Source organism: Oncorhynchus clarkii, chromosome 7, assembly GCF_045791955.1.
Source record: "Oncorhynchus clarkii lewisi isolate Uvic-CL-2024 chromosome 7, UVic_Ocla_1.0, whole genome shotgun sequence".
NCBI lineage: Eukaryota > Metazoa > Chordata > Actinopteri > Salmoniformes > Salmonidae > Oncorhynchus > Oncorhynchus clarkii.
The window spans coordinates 65,786,249-65,812,163 of NC_092153.1; the positions used below are offsets into that span (position 1 = coordinate 65,786,249).

Genomic DNA, 25,915 nt, shown 5'->3' on the forward strand with positions numbered 1-25,915 from the left:
ATGAAATTGCACCCCCTCATGAATAGCCAGCCCAAATAGCTTATAATAACATCATCATGAAGTCTAATGCTGTATGTTAGCTTTAGGCAATAAAATCCATGTCAGGCGATATAGTTCATTTAAGGTAGGTCCAGATAGTGGGCTACTTTTTATTCAATGATTTAGGGCTGTTTCATTTCCTGAGCTCTGAAGCGAGTACCCTTCTTGGCGTTAGGCGAGTAGCCTGAACTGGTCTAGCGATGCGCACAGAGAGCCAAACCTAAAACCGCCATTTGAGAGGGAGAAGGGATTCTTGAGCTCCGTGCATTAAGGTAAGATTTGAATTGTATTTGGATGCATAAGAAAATGTAACCACCTTTCAGTTTTTTGGCCTCGGGTATATTATCGCCGTAGACTATTCTATAGCCTTCCTAATCCTATCCAACCGGAGCATCTTCGATTTTGCATAAACTGTCTTCTTATACCGTAGCCGACAATTCATTATGCTTGTTAGACTATACCCTTGAACGTTGAGAACATGCTAAGGCCTATGCACAGCGCACCCACACACTCCTTTCATTTTCATTTCAACAATCGCCTATTGATGTGCGCTGTACTTGTACTTGGATATATTAAAATATGTTTGTATGATAATAGTGTAGATTACATTTTTTGTCAGTTCTGATTCATAATTTCACTGGTCAACCCGTCTGCTATAGTACCGTTTTCGTTGACGGCCTAATCGTGCCAAGAAAGACCAGAATGTTTCTCACTAAATTAAAAGTATACATATAGTAATCCAATCCATTCCATATGATAACGATTTTTTTTCTGAATCTTTCTATCTTATATTTCAAGTGTTGTCATAGCCTGTTGGAATTTGAATAAAGCTAGAAGAACTATGAGGCTATGGAACAAGTTGTTGCATCTTTCCCAAGCAATTGGTGATATTCTGCTATAGCCTATTCGGACTCTGGCTGTCCTTACTACTTACTATTTATACATAGAGCAATAATGTCCAGGACTTCCACACATTTCCTTGTGACTATGGGTGCACTGTGCTATACACTGGGACTTGGCCAACAGGGTACTAATTGTCATGATCAGTTCTTGACAGGTTGGTTTTAAATACACTTGTTGGAGAGGTTGTCAACATATGTCAGGGTTCAGCTAAATCTAAAGTTCTACCCTGCTAGAGCTGCCCCGGTCAACTGTAAGTGCTGTTATTGTGAACTGTAAATGTCTAGGAGCAACCACGGCTAAACCGTGAAGTGGTAGGCCACACAAGCTCACAGAACGGGACCACTCACTGCTGAAGCACGTAGCGCATGAAAACCGCCTGTCCTCGATTGCAACACTCACTACAGAGTTCCTAACTGCTTCTGGAAGCAACATCAGCACAATGACTGTTTGTCGGGAGCTTCTTGAAATGGGTTTCCATGGCCAAGCATCCACACACAAGCCTAAGATTACCATGCGTAATGCCAAGCATCGGCTAGAGTGGTGTAAAGCTCGCCGCCACTGGACTCTGGAGCAGTGAAAACGCATTCTCGGGAGTGATGAATCACACTTCACCATCTGGTAGTATGATGGACGAATCTGGGTTTGGCTGATGCCACGAGAACGCTACCTGCCGTAATGCATAGTGCCAACCCTAAAGTTGCAACTTCGGGATGCTGGCCTTCTAGGCAGAGTTGCAAAGAAAAGCCATATCTCAGACTGGCCAGTAAAAGTAGAAGACTAAGATGGGGAAAAGAACAGACACTGACTGGACAGAGGAACTCTGCCTAGAAGGTCAGCATCCCGGAGTCGCCTCTTCACTGTTGACGTTGAGACTGGTGTTTTGCAGGTACTAATTAATGAAGCTGCCAGCTGAGGACTTGTGAGGCGTCTGTTTCTCAAACTAGACACTCTAATGTACATGTCCTCTTGCTCAGTTGTGCACCGGGGCCTCCCACGCCTCTTTCTATTCTGGTTAGGGCCAGTTTGCTCTGTTCTGTGAAGGGAGTAGTACACAGCTTTGAACCACATCTTCAGTTTCTTGGCAATTTCACACATGGAATAGCCTTCATTTCTCAGAACTAGAATATACTGATGAGTTTCAGAAGAAAGCTCTTTGTTTCTGGCCATTTAGAGCCTGTAATCGAACCCGCAAACGCTGATGCTCCAGATACTCAACTAGTCTAAAGAAGGCCAGTTTTATTGCTTCTTTAATTAGGACAACAGTTTTCAGCTGTGCTAACATAATTGCAAAAGCGTTTTCTAATGATCAATTAGCCTTTTAAAATTTAGAACCTAGATTAGCTAAAACAACGTGCCATTGGAACATGGTTGCTGATAATGTAGATACAGCTGGAAATGCATGATTTTGTATGGAATAAGAGTCATTTACAACATTAACAATGTCTACACTGTATGTGATCAATATGATGTTATTTTAATAGACAAAAAAATGTGCTTTTCTTTCAAAAACAAGTGACCCCAAACTTTTGAATGGTACTATATATATATATATATATATATATATATATATACACACACACACACACAGTGGGGAGAACAAGTATTTGATACACTGCCGATTTTGCAGGTTTTCCTACTTACAAAGCATGTAGAGGTCTAAAACAAAAATCCAGAAAATCACATTGTATGATTTTTAAGTCATTCATTCGCATTTTATTGCATGACATAAGCATTTGATACATCAGAAAAGCAGAACCTAATATTTGGTACAGAAACTGTTGTTTGCAATTACAGAGATCATACGTTTCCTGTAGTTCTTGACCAGGTTTGCACACACTGCAGCAGGGATTTTAGCCCACTCTTCCATACAGACCTTCTACAGATCCTTCAGGTTTTGGGGCTATCGCTGGGCAATACGGACTTTCAGCTCCCTCCAAAGATTTTCTATTGGGTTCAGGTCTGGAGACTGGCTAGGCCACTCCAGGACCTTGAGATGCTTCTTACGGAGCCACTCCTTAGTTGCCCTGGCTGTGTGTTTCAGGTCGTTGTCATGCTGGAAGACCCAGCCACGACCCATCTTCAATGCTCTTACTGAGGGAAGGAGGTTGTGGGCCAAGATCTCGCGATACATGGCCCCATCCACCCTCCCCTCAATACGGTGCAGTCGTCCTGTCCCCTTTGCAGAAAAGCATCCCCAAAGAATGATGTTTCCACCTCCATGCTTCACTGTTGGGATGGTGCTCTTGGGGTTGTACTCATCCTTCTTCTTCCTCCAAACACGGCAAGTGGAGTTTAGACCAAAAAGCTCTATTTTTGTCTCTTCAGACCACATGACCTTCTCCCATTCCTCCTCTGGATCATCCAGATGGTCATTGGCAAACTTCAGATGGGCCTGGACATGCACTGGCTTGAGCACGGGGACCTTGCGTGCGCTGCAGGATTTTAATCCATGACGGCGTAGTGTGTTACTAATGGTTTTCTTTGAGACTGTGGTCCCAGCTCTCTTCAGGTCATTGACCAGGTCCTGCCGTGTAGGTCTGGGCTGATCCCTCACCTTCCTCATGATCATTGATGCCCCACGAGGTGAGATCTTGCATGGAGCCCCAGACCGAGGGTGATTGATTGTCATCTTGAACTTCTTCCATTTTCTAATAATTGCACCAACAGTTGTTGCCTTCTCACCAAGCTGCTTGCCTATTGTCCTGTAACCCATCCCAGCCTTGTGCAGGTCTACAATTTTATCCCTGATGTCCTTATACAGCTGTCTGGTCTTGGCCATTGTGGAGAGGTTGGAGTCTGTTTGATTGAGTGTGTGGACAGGTGTCTTTTATACATGTAACAAGTTCAAACAGGTGCAGTTAATACAGGTAATGAGTGGAGAACAGGAGGCTTCTTAAAAAACTAACAGGTCTGTGAGAGCCGGAATTCTTACTGGTTGGTAGGTGATCAAATACTTATGTCATGTGATAAAATGCTAATTATTTACTTAAAAATCATACAATGTGATTTTCTGGATTTTTGTTTTAGATTCCGTCTCTCACAGTTGAAGTGTACCTATGAAAACAATTACAGACCTCTACGTGCTTTGTAGGTGGGAAAACCTGCAAAATCGGCAGTGTATTAAATACTTGTTCTCCCCACTGTGTATATACACTGCTCAAAAAAATAAAGGCAACACTTAAACAACACAATGTAACTCCAAATCAATCACATTTCTGTGAAATCCAACTGTCCACTTAGGAAGCAACACTGATTGACAATAAATGTCACATGCTGTTGTGCAAATGGAATAGACAACAGGTGGAAATTATAGGCAATTAGCAAGACACCCCCAATAAAGGAGTGGTTCTGCAGGTGGTGACCACAGACCACTTCTCAGTTCCTATGCTTCCCTGCTGATGTTTTGGTCACTTTTGAATGCTGGCGGTGCTTTCACTCTAGTGGTAGCATGAGACGTAGTCTACAACCCACACAAGTGGCTCAGGTAGTGCAGCTCATCCAGGATGGCACATCAATGCGAGCTGTGGCAAGAATGTTTGCTGTGTCTGTCAGCGTAGTGTCCAGAGCTTGGAGGCGCTACCAGGAGACAGGCCAGTACATCAGGAGACGTGTAGGAGGGCAACAACCCAGCAGCAGGACCGCTAGCTCCGCCTTTGTGCAAGGATGAGCAGGAGGAGCACTGCCAGAGCCCTGCAAAATGACCTCCAGCAGGCCACAAATGTGCATGTGTCTGCTCAAACGGTCAGAAACAGACTCCATGAGGGTGGTATGAGGGCCCGACATCCACAGGTGGGGGTTGTGCGTACAGCCCAACACCGTGCAGGACATTTGGCATTTGCCAGAGACCACCAAGATTGGCAAATTCATCACTGGTGCCCTGTGCTCTTCACAGATGAACGGAGGTTCACACTGAGCACGTGACAGACGTGACAGAGTCTGGAGATGCCGTGGAGAACGTTCTGCTGCCTGCAACATCCTCCAGCATGACCGATTTGGCGGTGGGTCAGTCATGGTGTGGGGTGGCATTTCTTTGGGGGGCCGTACAGCCCTCCATGTGCTCGCCAGAGGTAGCCTGACTGCCATTAGGTACCGAGATGAGATCCTCAGACCCCTTGTGAGACCATATGCTGGTGCGGTTGGCCCTGGGTTCCTCCTAATGCAAGACAATGCAAGACATCATGTGGCTGGAGTGTGTCAGCAGTTCCTGCAAGGGGAAGGCATTGATGCTATGGACTGGCCCTCCCGTTCCCCAGACCTGAATCCAATTGAGCACATCTGGGACATCATGTCTCGCTCCATCCACCAACGCCACGTTGCACCACAGACTATCCAGGAGTTGGCAGATGCTTTAGTCCAGGTCTGGGAGGAGATCATCCGCCACCTCATCAGGAGCATGCCCAGGAATGCTTTTCCAACAGTCTTGAAGGAGTTCCCACATATGCTGAGAACTTGTTTGCTGCTTTTCCTTCACTCTGTGGTCCAACTTATCCCAAACCATTTATTCTGTGTTGAGGTTGGGTGGGTGTGGAGGCCAGGTCATCTGATGCAGCACTCCATCACTCTCCTTCTCGGTCAAATAGCCCTTACACAGCCTGGAGGTGTGTCAGGTCAATGTCCTGTTGAAAAAAAAATTATAGTCCCACTAAGTGCAAACCAGATGGGTTGGCGTATTGCCGCATAAACCCACAAATTCAGACAAACAGAGGTGTAATGAGTTCACACTCAAAAATATGTCACATTTTTTACTGGATCGGGGATATTGTACACAGCCGTTTCGGCTTTACGGCGATCTTCATTGTGTAGGTACAATTATTTTTAAATTCACAACAGCATTTGTAAGCAGCAGGTGCTTTTAATCAGGATTTCCACTCATCTGCCAATCAGGGACGCGGACCCTCTCGTCTACCTCTATACAAATTATTCACCAAAAGGTACAGAATTATAGGGTATGGGAGTGGGCACGAAGGGAAACTCACACATGATTGCCCCAGGTGTCCACTCACCTAAATACGTCACATCAATTAATGAGATAGCCCACCACAATGGACATCAGGCAAAGTCGTTCATAAATATGTGGGGCCTGTTCTTGTATATGTGGGGCCTGCACCTGCTCGCCTGTCCAGCATCAATACTCTGGACGGCTCTGACTTAGAATACGTGGACAACTACAAATACCTGGGTGTCTGGTTAGACTGTAAACTCTCCTTCCAGACTCACATTAAGCATCTCCAATCCAAAATTAAATCTAGAATTGGCTTCCTATATACAAAGCATCCTTCACTCATGCTGCCAAACATACCCTCGTAAAACTGACCATCCTACCGATCCTCGACTTCGGTGATGTCATCTATAAAATAGCCTCCAACACTCTACTCAACAAACTGGATGCCGTCTATCACAGTGCCATCTGTTTTGTCACCAAAGCCCCATACACTACCCACCATTGCGACCTGTACGCTCTCGTTGGTTGGCCCTCGCTTCATACATGCCGCCAAACCCACTGGCTACAGGTCATCTACAAGTCTCTGCTAGGTAAAGCCCCGCCTTATCTCAGCTCACTGGTCACCATAGCAGCACCCACTCGTAGCACACGCTCCAGCAGGTACAGTATATCTCACTGGTCACCCCCAAAGCCAATTCCTCCTTTGGTTGTCTTTCCTTCCAGTTCTCTGCTGCCAATGACTGGAACGAACTGCAAAAATCTCTGAACCCTCACTAGCTTTAAGCACCAGCTGTCAGAGCAGATCACTGCACCTGTACATAGCCCATCTATCTACCTACCTCATCCCCATACAGTATTTATTTATTTATCTTGCTCCTTTGCACCCCAGTATCTCTACTTGCACATTCATCTTCTGCACATCTCCCATTCCAGTGTTTAATTGCTATATTGTAATTACTTCACCACCATGGCCTTTTTTATTGCCTTAACTCCCTTATCTCACCTCATTTGCACTCACTGCATATAGACTTTTTGTTTCTTTTGTTCTACTGTATTATTGACTGTATGTTTTGTTTATTCCATGAGTAACTCTGTGTTGTTGTATGTGTCAAATTGCTACGCTTTATCTTGGCCAGGTCGCAGTTGCAAATGAGAACTTGTTCTCAACTAGCCTACCTGGTTAAATAAAGGTAAAATAAAAAAAATAATACGTCTAAATGTAGCTTATAGCAAGGAGGTGAAATCAAATTATTTGTTTAAACCGTATGGCGATACAGAATTAAATGTATATATCCACATAGCTATTACATTTTTAGAATACCGACACAAAGCAATTCATTAATATGATGATTTTGTTCTATAAAGTGTCTCGGAACTGGCGAGGTGATATCTTGACATCTAATTGAAGATTTATATTCTCTAGATGTACTTTCAAGGCGGGGGATGTTTTTCCAATAAAAATCGTATTACAAGAACATTGTAACATAAGTCTTTTAGTAGCGCAAGTTATACATTACTTTATCTCATAGGTTCTAGAAGTCTGAGGGCATACAAAGTTACATGTCCTTATGGTGCTGCAAGAGGTACAAGATCTACAGGGGAAGCATCCTTTTATGAAGGCCTCTTTTCTCTCTGATCTGATTTAACCAAAATGTTTGATCGATTTCTTGATCGTTTATAGGTTAATAAAGGTGGACTCTGGAAAGCAGAATTTAAAGAGGAGTGTGATGATGTGCCAATATTTATTACAATAGACTTGATGCCATAACAGCTATCATTGAAAGTAAGTATATAGTTTACAGAAAACTGTTTATTCTGTTTTTGTTAGGATTTATTAAGTAACTGGCTCCTGTTCAAAATTGTAATTTGTTTTTGAGCTTTATCATGCCAGGTGTCGGGGTATCCTCTCAAGTGAAAACGCTCAAGGAGAGAGAGAATTTGATTGTCTATCATATTCTTCTTCTGTATTACAGATGCGACGCAGTCTATGAAGTTGTCTTACTGGTAAACTTATTTTTAGGGGGAGAGGGGGATAAATATCAGCTATCAATATAGTATTTTTATCTGTAGGTTTTCTGTAAACTGTAGTACTTAGAAATTGTCTCTTCTTTGTAACAAGTACATCTAAGAAATGTATAGAGTTAATGGTATTTTCCATAGTGAAGGAAATGAATTGTATTCTAGAGTTAATGTAGTTAAGAAATTCATTGAATTGAATTTCGGGAACCTGCCCAGCTCTGGCTGTAGAGCCGAAACGTCTGTGTACACTACCCCTGATGTAGTAAAACATTTAAAACGTTGAATAATGAAGTAAGCTTTATGCAACTTATTTTTGAGTGCGAACCCATTACACCTCTTTGTTTGTCTGTCTGTCTGTCCGTCCGTCCGTCCGTCCGTCCGTCCGTCTCCCTTCTCTTAGCCTTGTGGTAAATACAACCTTGAGTGGTGATCACTATTTTCTCTGGTTATTTATCAATTGAAATGACCTCTGTGAGTTGTAATGAATTAAAATACTAAAGAGAGATGGCATTGGAAATTGCTTTAAATCTCCCATGTTGATCCATACATCTGATTTCGCATTAGGCACACCATGGGGCTAATGGGGCTCTGGTAAAAACTAGTCCACTATATAGGGAATAGGGACCCTCCATGTCTCATCCATGTAAATACCACATCTTTCAAAGCCTATCATAATTTGTTATTGAATGACTAGATGATAGATTGTCTGTGTCATCATTAGCATGAACTTAAACTTTCTGCCTGACTGTCCACCACTTCATCCCTCCACAGTTCTCCCGTGGCCGATTGGATTGACAGAATAGGTTAGGATGCCCCTTGGAGATCTAGAGGACGGGAATGGATGGAAAAAGAAGACGTCAGACATTAAAGAAAACTATGACTTCAAAGAAGTTCTGGGAACGTAAGTGTTCTGACACCACTGTTACAGTAATAGCTAAATACAGTAAGTCTCAATGTATTGCTGGGAGAGAGATGTGCAAGAAGAAGTATATCACGTTTAGCGTAACAGAGAGATTAGTGCTCTTGGACATTATTGTATTTATTTCTAGTGTCTCAGTGAGAGCAGAGCATAGAGCAGCCAGGCCAAATGGCACAGTAACAGCAGCGTGTGAGAGGAACAAAGAGGGAAAATAAAAGTAGAAGACAAAGAAAAACAGGATGAGAAGACATTTTATTTAACCAGGAAACACCCTTGAGGATAGAATTTTATTTTGCGAGGGTGACCGTGACCTGGATATCATTGAGGAAATAACACACATTTGGATATGATAATTGGTCCAAAATGTAACATCTTTGGCCTTTTTCTGTTGCAAAACATCAAGCTGTGTCACGCCCTGACCTTAGTGACCGTTTTATTTCTCTATTTGGTTAGGTCAGGGTGTGATTTGGGGTGGGCATTCTATGTTGTTTGTTTCTATGTTTTGGCCGGGTATGGCTCAATCGTTGTCTCTGATTGGGAATCTTAGGCAGCCTTTTTTCCTTTTATCTTTGTTAGTGGCACTATAGCCCTAGTAAGCTTCACAGTCGTTTTGTTGTTTCTTGTTTTGTTGGTGACATTTTAATTAAATAAAGAGAAAATGTACGCTCACCACGCTGCACCTTGGTCCGGTCATTTCCAAGACGACGTTCGTGACAAGCTGCCATGGATACATTATGCTTTTACTTGGATGTTCTGAGGAGCAGAACCATAGAGATCATATCATTCATTACGAATGATATGATCTCTATGAGAACTCCATTATGTCTTTGAGTAGTTAAATTTAGAATGTGTACTTAAAAATGTATCCTTGTTTGCTCTCCCAACGTGCGTGTGTGTGGGTGTGTAGCTTAGCATGCCTCTGCTTGGGGTAGAATACAATGCACATAGTGGGTAATATGAGGCTACGTTGGCAGATCCCCCTTGGAAATAGTCATTATAAGGATGCCTGACTCGTCTCTCCTGCTAAAGGCAAGAGGTCTGACTGCTGCATTACTTTCACTGGCCTTGTCCAAATACCCATACTAGTGTACTACATACTTAAACTGCATGCTGTGTACTCATCAATACTATTTAGCACGTACAGTTTAGTAAAAAGTGTGCAGTATGACACAGCCGCAACACAGTAGCAGCTCCACTCTGGCTGAGTAGGTGGGGCGGGGTCGAGTGCGAGTAGATTTTTCCAAATTCAACAGACATACATTGCATTAACCAGCCTGATAATAGCCCATTTAGAAAATGATTCAGTTCTCTAAACTCGGAATAGAATAGGAATGGAGTTATTGGCTGGTTATAGGCAGTCTATCACAATCAACCTATACCCTTGTAGACCACATAGCCCATCTATCCTATTTATAAACGACTGAAGACAGAAATAGATAATTTGAGTGTGGAAAACTGTCATCAAGGCAACTTTGAAGAAGAATAAATCTAATGTTTGTTTAACACTTTTTTGTTTACCACATGATTCCATATTTGTTAAATCATAGTTTTGATGTCTTCGCTATTTTTCTACAATGTAGAAAATAGTAAAAAAAAATGGTGTGTGTGTCCAAACTTTTGACTGATACTGTATATAAATGAAATCAAATAGCCTAGTACACACACTTTTTGAATGTTCAAATCGAAAGTCTATTGCACAGAAAAATGTGGACAGTCGGGTGCATCACAAATTCAGAACCGCTGGACGCAGCCACATCCCAATGTAACAAGTGTTGAATTTCATGTTGTATAAATACACAAAATCTGAATAGTTTCCATGCCTGATATTAGTGTACATTCCTTTTGTTGTTGTAAGTGCCCTTTTTAACTTTGCACGATTCCTTCTCCTTCTGCATTCCCCCTCATAAACATCCTCTGCCCCTCTCACCTCTTCCCTGTCTACTGTACCTATGTGGAAGAGAGGAGTTGGTGCATAAGGGCAGCACAACATTCCATTTGTGGATGTTGTTTGTTTCTTTATCAGAGAATAAAAGATCAACACCAATCCTGAATCTTTGGTCATATGTAAGCCGATCAAAACACAACGCAGAGACAGTCTACACCGGTGACACTGAGTCCCTTTAAAGCTGTAGCCAACGAAGCAATACTTGTGATCATTTTAAGGAGAACAAAAACTACTTGGCCTACATTTGAACACCACCACAGAAGCTTTGCTATTATGTAGCCTTTTTTATGTAGCCTTTAAAAAAAAAAAATCACATACTATAAAACGTTCTATTTTCGTATAATTAGAACGTGACATCAACTATTTGTTGATTTTGGTAGTGCATCACGTGTCTAGTTGATCAGCTGTTGTCAAAGCCCAAATGAGTATGACATCCAGGCATTTAAAGTATACAACTTTTTAAAAATGTTGCATACTGTTAACTTCATTTTTTCGCACACTCAAACGGCCTACTATTTAGGACGCAGTATGGGTATTCGGAAACGGCCACTGTCTGATGCAGCCTCATTCAGACCATTTCCCTTTCTGTCCATGTGTTTGTGATCAGACTACAGAGCAACACTCGTATTTCATTTTTCAACTGCATTGTTTTGTTCGTAAGTTAGCACATATTTCTCAGTTGACATTTTAATGGTCCAAACCTTGAAGCACACATGAAGCCTACGATCATCACATTATGTTTTGGTCAGTTCACACAAGCCTATGCACCCCAATGGACCAGAAAATCAATTTCCAAGCAGAAAGCTGAACACAGCCCTTGGCATTATGACTGATGGTTTGTATCTGGAGGGGACAGACTAGATTGAGTCTGACGGCGTGACACTAAGCAACAGGAGGACAGCATTGACTCCAGATGGTCAGGGATTGAGTCTCCACCTTTCCGCTCCCCCCCACTAAAGCACCATGCAATGACCTAACATACATGCACTGGTGTTAACAGAGATATGGTGCTGTGTGTGGATGCTCACCACTGTCAGGAATCACATATTAATAACAGGTGTTTCCCTGGGACAGGAATGGTTGGAGCAGGAGATAAATGGCCCTACTGCATGCAGCTCAAACAGGGTGACATGATAGTGGCTTTGTCCTCTGGTCAAAAGTAGCACACTGTATAGGGAATAGGGTGCCATTTGGGATGCAACCACTGTTGGTTGGATAATGAGGTGGTCCCTTACAGAATATCAGACCTGGTGTAGCCTGGACTCCAGCAATTCGCTGTGATGTCCTGTACTGTGAGACTAGAACTGGCGTAGCCAAGAGGAGTAAACTGAAGTAGTGAGTCAGAGTAAAGTCTGTGATATACAGTTACAGTATCACACCATATTTACCCCAATGTCACATCAATGAGAGAGAAGTAGAACATCACACTGCATCAATGCTAAACAGTGACAAAATAACATGAGCAATGATCTTCGTCCGCATATTTCAACCTTCCAGAGTTGTTCATTGTTATCTATTTCTTTCAGTAACATTGGATACAGAACTCAATACAGTGGTGTGGCGTCTGACAGAATATTAAGATATTATAAAAGTCTTATATAAGCAGGAGCCAGGAGGATAGCATCGCATTCTTCCTATGAAAACCTCATAGCAATCTTCCCTCCCTGTTGTCACGGTTCACAGTGAGACATGGCAGAGAGCAGAATATAATCCCACTGTATGTGTTGACGGAAAGCTGCTTACGCTCCCAGACAGATTACTGAATACAGCTTTATCTAGGAATGCAGGGTAGGGAGTTAATAGATTTATTTGGAAATGTTGTATTAAGTTCTTCTGGTTAAATCTTGACATTCCTCATGTGTTTACTCAGTGGAGGCTTTAGGATGAACTGTTCTGTCGGTTCTTGTCCTGTCCTGTGTCCGGTCCAGTCCCGTTCTATCCTTGTGGACTTGTGGGGTTGACGGAACAATGACCTCCAAATATCATTTGTTTTATGGATCCAGATGTTATCATTTACAGTGAGCTCCAAAAGTATCTGGAACGGTGACAATTTTGCTGTTGTTTTAGTTCTGTACTCCAGCACTTTAGATTTAAATAATACAATGACTTGTTGTACATAGTCCCGCCATGTTAATGATGAGAGGCATGTCTTGGGGCTATGATATTTGTGCGTCTAACTTTCTCACCGTCATTATTCACAATTCATTCAGGGCTATTCGTAATCAAGCGAGCCAACTTCATTCAGCAATTAGCTTCGGCAAGCAGGTGTGCGACAGTGGCAAAATTGGTTTCACTTTGGATTGCCTGTCTGAGGGGCTAGTTAGGGACCGTCAATAAATTACACTATGTAAATGGACAATATACATTTCATATTAATTTATACAAGCTTTTTAAGTCATTGAAATTTGGAGCTATTGAAATGTTTAAATATTGTCCCCTGTACATTTGTCTCTCCTCTGTGGCCCGGTAACTGATAAGTGGTCGAGGAGAGTGTCAATTAATTAAGGTGTCGATTACCTACTTTGGCAAGAATATTGTGCTTAGTGTGCAGCTGCGCACTGAATTGATGATTACTTGGGTGCTGCCAGCTGTGGGCATATGGGCAGGATTTTTTTTTAAACAACCCAAGGAAAACTGGCCTACCCTTTATTCCTTGACAAACAATTTTTTCTAGTCATCTTGCTAATCTCAGTTTTGAACTAAACTGATTTTATGACCAACATTATCCTTATATTATTATCATTATATTATTTTTATACTAGGATAAATATTTCTAACTCATATCGATGCCACATAGGCCCATTTTAACCAGAGAAGTTGGTTTTTCGGTTCAGTTGCACTTTAAATCTACACTGTCTGCTAAAAAAAGGAGGTTTCATTTACCCCGATGATAATACCCACCAGAATGTCTTCAAAGATGTTGACAGTGACCAGGAACACTTAGTGAGCTTTAGAGAGCAGCAATTCAGTGCCCGACGATGGTTGCAATTGAAATCAGCTGTGCCGGTGATATTATGTTGTATTAATGGTTTAACGAGAGTTTACCTCATTTTAATACGCTGGCCAGTGCTGGTTGCAATTGATCCTGTGTGTTTATAGCCAGGTCTAGTACTAAGCATTAGGAAGAATAGGGTCAGTATGTTCCATGGTAGACTACTGTTTCTCTTCATTCTCCCAACCAAATGTGCTATTTTGTTATTTTTTTTGCGTTTTGTGTAACTTATTTTTTAACTTATTGTATAAATAATGTTGCTGCTACCATCTCTTATGACCGAAAATAACTTCTGGACATGAGAACAGCTGGAAGACTGGAAGAACTCACCGCGGACTGGAAGAAACCTTTTTCTTTAATGAGTCCGTCGAGAAGGATATCATGCTTTTAATGGAACAGGCCCAGATCCATGCCTTTTGCATGAAGAAAAGACGCAGGAAAAGGGGCCGCAGATCAGGCAGCCTTTTGAGAATCTGTAGGTAGTGAAGCGAGTAAACTCCCACTGCCATCCGTTCTTCTTGCTAACGTGCAATCATTGGGAAATAACATTGATGATGCACGATTAAGATGATCCTACCAACGGGACATCAAATACTGTAACATCTTATGTTTCACTGAGACGTGGGTGAACAACAATACGGACAATATAGAGCTAGCGGGATTCTCTATGCACCGGCAGAACAGAGACGCTACCTCTAGTAAGGCGAGGGGTGTGTGTGTCTATTTGTCAATAACAGCTGGTGCGCGATGTCTAATATTAAATAAGTCTTGAGGTATGCTTGCCTGAGGTAGAGTACCTTATGATAAGCTGTAGACCACACTATCTACCAAGAAAGTTCTCACCTATATTATTCATAGCGTCTATTTACCACCACAGAACGAAGCTAGCACTAAGACCGCTCTCAATCAACTCTATAAGGCCATAAGCAAAGAAGAAAATGCTCACCCAGAAGCGGCGCTCCTAGTGGCCAGGGACTTTAATGGAGGCAAACTTAAATCAGAAAATCCTAGACCACCTTTACTCCACACACAGAGATGCATACAAAGCCCCCCCCCCGCCCTCCATTTGGCAAATCTGACCATAATTCTATCCTCCTGATTCCTGCTTACAAGCAAAAACAAAAGCAGGAAGTACCAGTGACTCGCTCAATACGGAAGTGGTCAGATGACACGGATTCTACATTCTACGTCGTCCCCACAGTGACTGTACGTACATATCCCAACCAGAAGCCATGGATTACAGGCAACATCCGCATTGAGCTAAAGGCTAGAGCTGCTGCTTCTAAGGAGCGGGAGACTAATATGGACGCATATAAGAAATCTCGCTATGCCCTCAGACGAACAATCAAACAAGCAAAGCGTCAATACAGGAATAAGATTGAATCCTACTACACCGGCTCTGACGCTCGTCAGATGTGGCAGGGTTTGAAAACTATTACGGATTACAAAGGGAAACCCAGATGCGAGCTGCCCAGCGACGCTAGCCTACTAGATGAGCTAAATGCCTTTTTATGCTCGCTTCGAGGCAAGCAACACTGAAGCATGCACGAGAGCACCAGCTGTTCTGGATGACAGTGTGATAACATTCTCGGTAGCCGATATGAACAGAACCTTTAAGCAGGTCAACATTCACAAAGCCGCTGGGCCAGATGGATTACCAGGACGTGTACTCAAAACATGCTCGGACCAACCTCTCCCTGACTGAGTCTGTAATACCTACATGTTTCAAGCAGACCACCATATTCCCTGTGACCAAGGAAGCGAAAGTAACCTGCCTAAATGATTGGCACTCACATCGTGGCACTCACATCGGTAACCATGAAGTGCTTTGAAAGACTGGTCATGGCTCACATCATCAGCATTCTCCCGGACACCCTAAACCCACTCTAATTTGCATACCGCCGTAACAGATCCACAGATGACGCCATCTCAATCGCACTCCACACTGCCCTTTCTCACCTGGACAAAAGGAACACCTATGTGAGAATGCTGTTCATTGACTACAGCTCAGCGTTCAACACCATAGTGCCCACGAAGCTCATCACTAAGCTAAGGACTCTGAGACTAAACATCTCCCTCTGCAACTGGATCCTGGACTTCCTGATGGGCCGCTCTCAGGTGGTAAGAGTATGCAATAACACGTCTGCCACGCTGATCCTTAACACTGGGGCCCCTCAGGGGTGCGTGCTTAGTCCCCTCCTGTACTCCCTGTTCACCCATGACTGTGTGGCCAAACATGACTCCAACACCATCATTAAGCTGGCTGATGACACAACAGTGGTAGGTCTGATCACAGACAACGATGAGCCTATATGGAGGAGGTCAGAGAACTGGCAGTGTGGTGCCAGGACAACAACCTCTCTCTCAATGTGAGCAATACAAAGGAGCTGATCGTGGACTACAGGAAAAGGCAGGTCGAAAAGGCCCCTGTTAACATCGACCGGGCTGTAGTGGAGCGGGTCAATAGTTTCAAGTTCCTTGGTGTCCACATCATCAACAAACTATCATGGTCCAAACATACCAAGACAGTAGCGAAGAGGGCACGTCAAAACCTTTTCCCCCTCAGGTGACTGAAAAGATTTGGCATGGGTCCCCAGATCCTTAAAAGGTTCTACAGCTGTACCTTCGAGAGCTGGTTGCATCACCGCCTGGTATGGCAACTGCTTGGCATCTGACCGTAAGGTGATACAGAGGGTAGTGCAAATGGCCGAGTACATCACTGGGGCCAAGCTTCCTGCCATCCAGGACCTATACAATAGGCGGTGTCTGAGGAAAGCCCATAAAATGGTCAGAGACTCAAGTCACCCAAGTTAAAGACTGTTTTCTCTGCTACCGTGTGGCAAGCGGTACCAGAGCATCAAGTCTAGGACCAAAGGGCTCCTCAGCAGCTTCCCCCAAGCCATAAGACTGTTGAACAATTAATAAAATCGCCACATTTGATCCCTTGCTGATTTTGTACGTTTGCCCACTGACAAAGAAATTATCCGTCTATAATTTTAATGGTAGGTTTATTTGAAATGTGAGAGAGCGAATAACAACAAATATCCAGAAAAACTAATGTCAAAAATGTTATAAACTGATTTGCATTTTAATGAGGGAAATAAGTATTTGACCCCGTCTCAATCAAACAGATTTCTGGCTCCCAGGTGTCTTTTATACAGGTAACGAGCTGAGATTAGGAGCACACTCTTAAAAGGGAGTGCTCCTAATCTCAGTCTGTTACCTGTATAAAATACCCCTGTCCACAGAAGCAAACAATCAATCAGATTCCAAACTCTCCACCATGGCCAAGCCCAAAGAGCTCTCCAAGGGAGAGACCTACACTTGTAGACCATGTCAGGGACAAGATTGTAGACCTACACAAGGCTGGAATGGGCTACAAGACCATCGCCAAGCAGCTTGGTGAGAAGGTGACAACAGTTGGTGCGATTATTCGCGAATGGAAGAAACACAAAAGAACTGTCAATCTCCCTCGGCTTGGGACTCCATGCAAGATCTCACCTCGTGGAGCTGCAATGATCATGAGAACGGTGAGGAATCAGCCCAGAGCTACACGGGAGGATCTTGTCAATGATCTCATGGCAGCTGGGACCATAGTCACCAAGAAAACAATTGGTAACACACTACGCCGTGAAGGACTGAAATCCTGCAGCGCCCGCAAGGTCCCCCTGCTCAAGAAAGCACATATACATGCCCGTCTGAAGTTTGTCAATGAACGATTCAGAGGCCAACTGGGTGAATACTTTCATAAACCACTGTACATCACAGAGGGGTAGGGACTTTCCAAGGATCCCAGATAGCACTAATGACAGTGTTTTTTATTTTTCAGACTCACTAGGCTACTTTAAAACTCTAGCCAGCTTATGGTGATTTTTGGACAAATGTTTCTCTGTTTGTTTTACTTTTAGCCAATCAGTTGTCAATGCCTAATGGAAACAAAGATCCATGCATGTCTTAACTGTTTGCACTGCTCTGAGATCATAACCATCTGGTTGTCTTGACAACAGCAAGAGAAAGTTTCCATATGGATTTTCTCCAGTCAGCCAGTCACTATGGATGCAGAAGTACATTTTTTTGGCAGGCAGATACATGTGTAGTAAGGCACAGTGAGATCCCCTCTCCTGTTGACTCAAGCTCTCCTAATTGGGACTGTCTAAAGGATGGGACTGGTTGTCAGCCGGAGTGTTTATCTTCTTTCTGAAGGCTGTAAATGAAGGGAGGAGAGGAGAGGAAGGGGGAGGCGAGTGGGAGGAGGTAAGATAGGTGGAAGGAGGGGGGTGAGAGAGATGCAAGCTGTCAGACTACTCCTCTGTTTAGCTCCATCCCCCCATGAAAATTACTCCTGCATTAAAGTAATAAAGAAATGACAGTAGAAGATAATGTCATTCCACAGCTGCACGGTAAGTCATAAGGGATACTGACGTATGTTTGGGAGTTGGGACAAAATCGCTCTAATATGCATGATGAACTAATCATCACTCTCTGAAAACACCCATTGCTATGCTAGCTGGTGAGTTAACATGAGAAACGTCAGGTCCACAGGAGCAGTGATACAGCATGTCTGTTCTTGGAACAGTAGCTGTAGGAAACACAATAGCATCGTTAGACACTGAATGGTCTGGGAAATGGTCTGGGAAATGATGTAAATATATCACTAGCCACTTTAAACAATGCTACCTTATATAATGTTACTTACCCTACATTATTCATCTCATATGCATATGTATATACTGTACTCTATATCATCGACTGTATCCTTATGTAATACATGTATCACTAGCCACTTTAAACTATGCCACTTTGTTTACATACTCATCTCATTTGTACATACTGTACTCGATACCATCTACTGTATCTTGCCTATGCTGCTCTGTACCATCACTCATTCATATATCCTTATGTACATATTCTTTATCCCCTTACACTGTGTACAAGACAGTAGTTTTGGAATTGTTAGTTAGATGACTTGTTATTACTGCATTGTCGGAACTAGAAGCACAAGCATTTCGCTACACTCTCATTAACATCTGCTAACCATGTGTATGTGACAAATAAAATTTGATTTGATTTGGTGCTAGTGGGTGGTGATGTTTGTGTTGTTGCATTATAATGTTCAAAACAGTCCAGGTGGGAGAAATGGATTTGAGGAGTTAGGTTGAAACGGTTTGGAGGGCAGGGATCATGTGCCCACACGTGAACACTAATACAAATGTATGAACACATACGAACACACACACACACACACACATAGACAAAAAAGAAAGTATATCATGTTTTGGCGTAGGAAAATGTTCTCTATGGAAGACGAAAAGAGAGAGAGATGACTGGGAGAGGATCAGGGAGATATGTAGAGGAGATGTTGGATTGAGGATGGGTGAGGCAGGGTTGCGAGGTGGTCTGGGCTGGAGGGAAGCACCTGAATCATGTGGAATCGATAAACTGATGGATGGCTGTGGCCAAGGGAGGGATCCCCCCTTCCTCTAAATCCTTTCCCTCCCAGGCTCTAACCCTCCCAGGCTCTACTCCTGATAGACAGCTCAGAACCTCAGCATATTTGCCAACCTCAGCAAACATCCATTTTTATTTTATTTATTTATTTAACCTCTATTTAGCTAGGCAAGTCAGTTAAGAACAAATTCTTATTTACAATTACGACCTACCAGAAGGCAAAAGGCCTCCTGCGGGGACGGGGGCTGGGATTAAAAATATAGGACAAAACACACATTATGACAAGAGAGACACCATAATAACACTACATAAAAAGAGACCTAAGACAACAACATTGCATGGCAGCAACACATGAAAACACAGCATGGTAGCGACACAACATGACAACAACATGGTAGCAGCACAACACGGCAGCAGCACAGAACATGGTACAAACATTATTGGGCACAGACAACAGCACAAAGGGCAAGAAGGTAGAGACAACAATACATCAGGCGAAGCAGCCACAACTGTCAGTAAGAGTGTCCATGATTGAGTCTTTGAAGAGATGGAGATAAAACGGTCCAGTTTGAGTGTTTGTTGCAGCTCGTTCCAGTCGCTAGCTGCAGCGAACTGAAAAGAGGAGCGACCCAGGGATGTTTGTGCTTTGGGGACCTTTAACAGAATGTGACTGGCAGAACAGGTGGAGGATGAGGGCTGCAGTAGGTATTTCAGATAGGGGCGAGTGAGGCCTAAGAGGGTTTTTATAAATAAGCATCAACCAGTGGGTCTTGCGACAGGTATACAGAGTTGACCAGTTTACAGAGGAGTATAGAGTGCATTGATGAGTCCTATAAGGAGCATTGGTGGCAAATCTGATGGCCGAATGGTAAAGAACATCTAGCCGCTCAAGAGCACCCTTACCTGCCGATCTATAAATTAAATTTTTGTAATCTAGCATGGGTAGGATGGTCATCTGAATCAGGATTAGTTTGGCAGCTGTGGTGAAAGAGAAGCGATTACAATAGAGGAAACCAAGTCTAGATGTAACCTTAGTCTGCAGCTTTGATATGTGCTGAGAGAAGGACAGTGTACCATCTAGCCATACTCCCAAGTACTTATATGAGGTGACTACCTCAAGCTCTAATCCCTCGGAGGTAGTAATCACAACGGTGCGGAGATGGGCATTCTTCTCACCAAACCACATGACCTTTGTTTTGGAGGTGTTCAGAACAAGGTTAAGGGCAGAGAAAGCTTGTTGGAGAGCCTTTAACACAAAATCCGGGGCGGGGGGATATAAATACATATAAATGGATGAGAAAGCTTCCTACTGCTTGAGCTATGTTGTTTATGTAAATTGACAAGAGAGTGGGGCCTAGGATCAAGCCTTGGGGTACTCCCTTGGTGACAGGCAGTGGCTGAGACATCAATAGGAGAGAGATGGATTGGAGCCGGCTTTTTGCTGGGGAGGCTGCAGCTAGCTACATTATTACCTTACTGGCTGTATCACAAATGGAACACTCTTTAAATCAAATCAAATCAAATGTATTTATATTGCCCTTCGTACATCACCTGATATCTCAAAGTGCTGTACAGAAACCCAGCCTAAAACCCCAAACAGCAAGCAATGCAGGTGTAGAAGCACGGTGGCTAGGAAAAACTCCATAGAAAGGCCAAAACCTAGGAAGAAACCTAGAGAGGAACCAGGCTATGTGTGGTGGCCAGTCCTCTTCTGGCTGTGCCGGGTGAAGATTATAACAGAACATGGCCAAGATGTTCAAATGTTCATAAATGACCAGCATGGTCGAATAATAATAAGGCAGAACAGTTGAAACTGGAGCAGCAGCACGGCCAGGTGGACTGGGGACAGCAAGGAGTCATCATGTCAGGTAGTCCTGAGGCATGGTCCTAGGGCTCAGGTCCTCCGAGAGAGAGAAAGAAAGAGAGAAAGAGAGAATTAGAGAGAGCATACTTAAATTCACACAGGACAGGACAGGAGAAGTACTCCAGATATAACAAACTCGCCAAACTCGCCCCTATCTGAGATACCTACTGCAGCCCTCATCCTCCACCTGTTCTGCCATCTGTCGTTCTGCCCCTGAACAGGCAGTTAACCCACTGTTCCTAGGCCGTCATTGAAAATAAGAATTTGTTCTTAACTGACTTGCCTAGTAAAATAAAGGTAAAATAAACAGAGTGCCCCATTGTGGCGTTGAGGTTAGAGTATGGGCAGGCATTATCTACGGACCACGAACACAATTGCATTTATCGATTTTAATTTGAACGCACATAGATACCGTGATGAGATCCTGAGGCCCATTGTTGTGCCATTCATCCGCCACCATCACCTCATGTTTCAGCATGATAACGCACGGCCCAATGTTGCAAGGATCTGTGCACAATTCCTGCAAGCTGAAAATGTCCCAGTTCTTCCATGGCCTGCATCCTCACCAGACATGTCACCCATTGACCATGTTCAGGATGCTCTGGATTTTGTGTACGGTAGCGTGTAGCGTGTTCCAGTTCTCGACAATATTTAGCAACTTCGCTAAATAATTGAATAGTGGAACAACATTCCGCAGGCCATAATCAACAGCCTGATCAACTCTATGCGAAGGAGATGTCACCCTGCATGAGGCAAGTGGTGGTCACACCAGATACTGACTGGTTTTCTGATCCACGCCCTACCTTTTTTTTAAGGTATCTGTGACCAACAGATGCATGTCTGAATTCCCAGTCATGTGAAATCTATAGATTATGGCCTAATAAATTCATTTAATTTGACTGATTTTCTCATATGAACTGAACTCAGTACAATCTTTGAAATTGTTGCATGTTGCATTTTATTTTTCTGTTCAATATGTAGTTTTGACTGGTATATAAATTAGCATTTAGCTCGCAGCACTTGTTGGATTTGTTAGTTAATGAAGCTTTTATAGAGTAGGGAAGACATCACCACACCTACATTAGTTTTTCATGTGGATCCTAAATATAAATTGGTATAGTTACACATATTGGCACTGGCCACTACAATATTTTGGTAATAGGAGAGTCCAATAGGAGAGTACTCAGCTTCCGGCGCAGAGAGAGATGGCCGCCTCGCTTCGCGTTCCTAGGAAACTATGCAGTTTTTTGTTTTTTTAACGTGTTATTTCTTGCATTGGTACCCCAGGTCATCATAGGTTTCATTACATACAGTCGGGAAGAACTACTGAAAATAAGAGCAACGTCAACTCACCATCAGTATGACCAGGAATATGACTTTCCCGGAACGGATCCTGTGTTCTGCCTTTCACCCAGGACAACGGATTGGATCCCAGCCTGCGACCCAAAACAAAGACGTCGTAAAAGAGGGGCACATCGCGCACCACTCCCTAGCATACTTCTCGCCAATGTCCAGTCACTTGACAACAAGGTTGATGAAATCCGAGCAAGGGTAGCATTCCAGAGGGACATCAGAGACTGTAACGTTCTTTGCTTCACGGAAACATGGCTCACTCGAGAGACGCTAACGGAATCGGTGCAGCCAGCTGGTTTCTCCACGCATCGCGCCGACAGAAACAAACATCTTTCTGGTAAGAAGAGGGGCGGAGGCGTATGCCTTATGGTTAACGAGACGTGGTGTGGTCACAACAACATACAGGAACTCAAGTCCTTCTGTTCACCTGATTTAGAATTCCTCAATCAAATGTCGACCGCATTATCTACCAAGGGAATTCTCTTCGATTATAATCACAGCCGTATATATTCTTTCCCAAGCAGACACATCGATGGCTCTGAACGAACTTTATTTGACTCTTTGCAAACTGGAAACCACATATCCTGAGGCTGCATATCGATTGCGCAACCAGGGCTGGTAAAACCTTGGATCATTGCTATTCTAACTTCCGCGATGCATATAAGGCCCTCCCCTGCCCTCCTTTCGGAAAAGCTGACCACGACTCCATTTTGTTGCTCCCTGCCTACAGACAGAAGCTAAAACAAGAAGCTCCCGTGCTGGTCGACAGTATAAAATCCCTTGGATAGGTCTATAAATATGGCAGCACAGTGATTCCTATAATCTAAGCAATTTAACAAATTATTTAAGACAAGTGTAGTTGCTGAAGCGGTGCTATGTCCAGGTCTAAAACCAGATTGGTGCACATTATTAAGAATATAATTTGAAGTTAAAAAATCTCTTAGCTGAGAGTTTGCCAGTTATTTCAATTTTTTTGCAAGGCAATATAGTATAGAAATTGGGCAGAAGTTATACAAAGGTTCTACAATGAGGTGGCAGAAAGCTGCAGTGGAAAAGGATCAAACAAATCAGCTCCTGTGGATTTTTTTACATACATTTTTTGCAAGGCAGTTGCATCATTGTCTTAAAATTGTTAAAATTAAGAAAAAGAAGTGAGTGCTTGGAAGTGCATCATTCTCTGCTATCTGTTTAGAGGTGAAAAAAAGACTCACTCTAGTGGAACTTTCAGAGTAATTTCAAAAACCATTCTTTCAAATAGGTGGCTTGCTGAGGCAAAATGCTTATCAACTGTCATTTTTGTCTGATATGGGACCAGAGGTGGTCCTAACCCGCTGTGGCAATGAGGGGTGGAGTTTTGTTTAAAAGATTTTTACCACTTTTCAGAAGTGAGCTAGATTTCCACCACATTCAGACACACAATTCCAGAAGTATGTTAACTTTGCTTTTCTAACCAGAGTAAGATATCTATTTCTCAAGTGTTTGAAGAATTAGAATTAGAATCAGTCAATCTAGCCTTAGGCCAAGCTACATTTCTTTCATGAAATCTTTGACAATTCATGCGTGAACAATGGGTTAGATCTGTCCCTTCCCCTTCATCTTTTATATGGGGCATGCTTACCTGCAACAGAGTTAAACAGAGAGGTATAACCTTTAAGGGCCTGATCCGAATCAGAGATAGAGGACACACCCTCCCAATCATACAACCCCAGGTCATACAGGAAATGTTGCTAATTGAAAGTTAAAAAATGTATCCTTATAATAATGTGCGGAAGTGATTTAATATTGAATTCTTAATATGTAATAATAATATACATTTAATAGTTTAATATCTCTAATGCAGGTAATTGGACAATGGTCACTGAGCTCATTAGCAAAGATTCCATTGGCTATACACTTTTGAGGAGCATTTTTCAGAATGATATCCAAAATAATAGATTTGAAAAAGTTAGTTTTCTCAGTACAAATACACTACATGGCCAAAAGTATGTAGACACCTGCTCGTCGAACATCTCATTCCAAAATCATGGGAATTATTATGTAGTTGGTACCCCTTTGCTGCTATAACAGCCCCTTCTCTTCTATGAAGGCTTTCCACTAGATGTTGGAACATTTCTGCGGGGACTTGCTTTTGTTCAGACACGAGCATTAGTGAGGTTGGGCACTGATGTTGGGCGGTTAGGCCTGGCTCGCAGTTGGCGTTCCAATTCATCCCAAAGTAGTTTGATGGAGTTGAGGTCAGGGCTCTGTGCAGGCCAGTAAAGTTCTTCCACACCGATCTCGACAAACCATTTCTGTATGGACCTCACTTTGTGCATGTGGGCATTGTCATGCTGAAACAGGAAAGGCCCTTCCCCAAACTGTTTTTATTTGTATTTATTATGGATCCCCATTAGCTGCTGCCAAACCTTCCTTCTAACCTTCCTGGGGTCCAGCAAAATTAAGGCAGTTTATACAATTTTAATAACATTACAATATATTCACAGATTTCACAACACACTGTGTGCCCTCAGGCCCCTACTCCACCACTACTGCATATCTACAGTACTAAATCCAAGTGTATGTGTAGTGCGAATATGTGTCTGTGCCAATTTTTGTGTTGCTTCACAGTCCCCTCTGTTCCATAGGGTGTTTTTTAATCTGTTTTTTTAATCAGATTTTACTGCTTGCGTCAGTTACTTGGGGAAGGCTTTGCCACAAAGATGGAAGCACAGAATCATCTAGAATGTAATTGTATGCTCTAGCATTAAGATTTCCCTTCACTCGAACTAAGGGGCCTAGCCCAAACCATGAAAAACAGTTGGATCTATGCATTGGGGCAGGTAGCATTTTTCTGGCATCTGCCAAACCCATATTTGTCCGTTGGACTGCCAGATGATGAAGGGTGATTCATCACACCAGATAACGCGTTTCCACTGCTCCAGAGTCCAATGGTTGCGAGCTTTACACCACTCCAGGCAACGCTTGGCATTGCGCATGGTGATTTTAGGCTTGTATGCGGCTGCTCGGCCAGTTATTGTGCTGACGGAACTCTTTAGTGAGTGTTGCAACGAGGACAGACAATTTTTACGTGCTTAAACATTTGGTGGTCCTGTTCTGTGAGCTTGTGTGGCCTACCACTTCGCGACAGAGCCGTTGTTGCTCCTATGCATTTTCACTTCACAATAACAGCACTTACAGTTGACTGGGGCAGCTCTAGCAGGGCAGAAATGTGATGAACTGACTTGTCGGAAAGGTGGCATTGTTTCTATTATTAACATTAGAAATATGATGACCATGCATTGCTTTTGCAAAAAATACGTAGCCTTTTCATTGTAAGCACATTTACAGCCAGTTGGACTTCTTGATCTCATCTGATTAATCTATTTTTTGCAGAATGTGTTGCACTAGTGTATTTTCTGTGATGAAAAACTATAGTTGCACGTCCATGTTCACTCTTTTGAGGCAAAAAAACACTTGACTTTCAATATGAATTGTGACCCCTGTCAATACAC

The 25,915-nt window shown here is 42.9% G+C and overlaps 1 protein-coding gene across 1 annotated transcript in view; it reads left to right on the forward strand.

Moving 5' to 3' along the window:
- Positions 1–8,712: 8,712 nt before the first annotated feature.
- Positions 8,713–25,915, forward strand: part of LOC139414406 (calcium/calmodulin-dependent protein kinase type 1-like) — a 33,197-nt gene continuing 15,994 nt past the window's right edge. The window contains exon 1 of the mRNA XM_071162318.1: positions 8,713–8,804. Within this exon, the coding sequence (XP_071018419.1) occupies positions 8,713–8,804 (92 nt within the window). The remainder of the gene's footprint in view (positions 8,805–25,915) is intronic.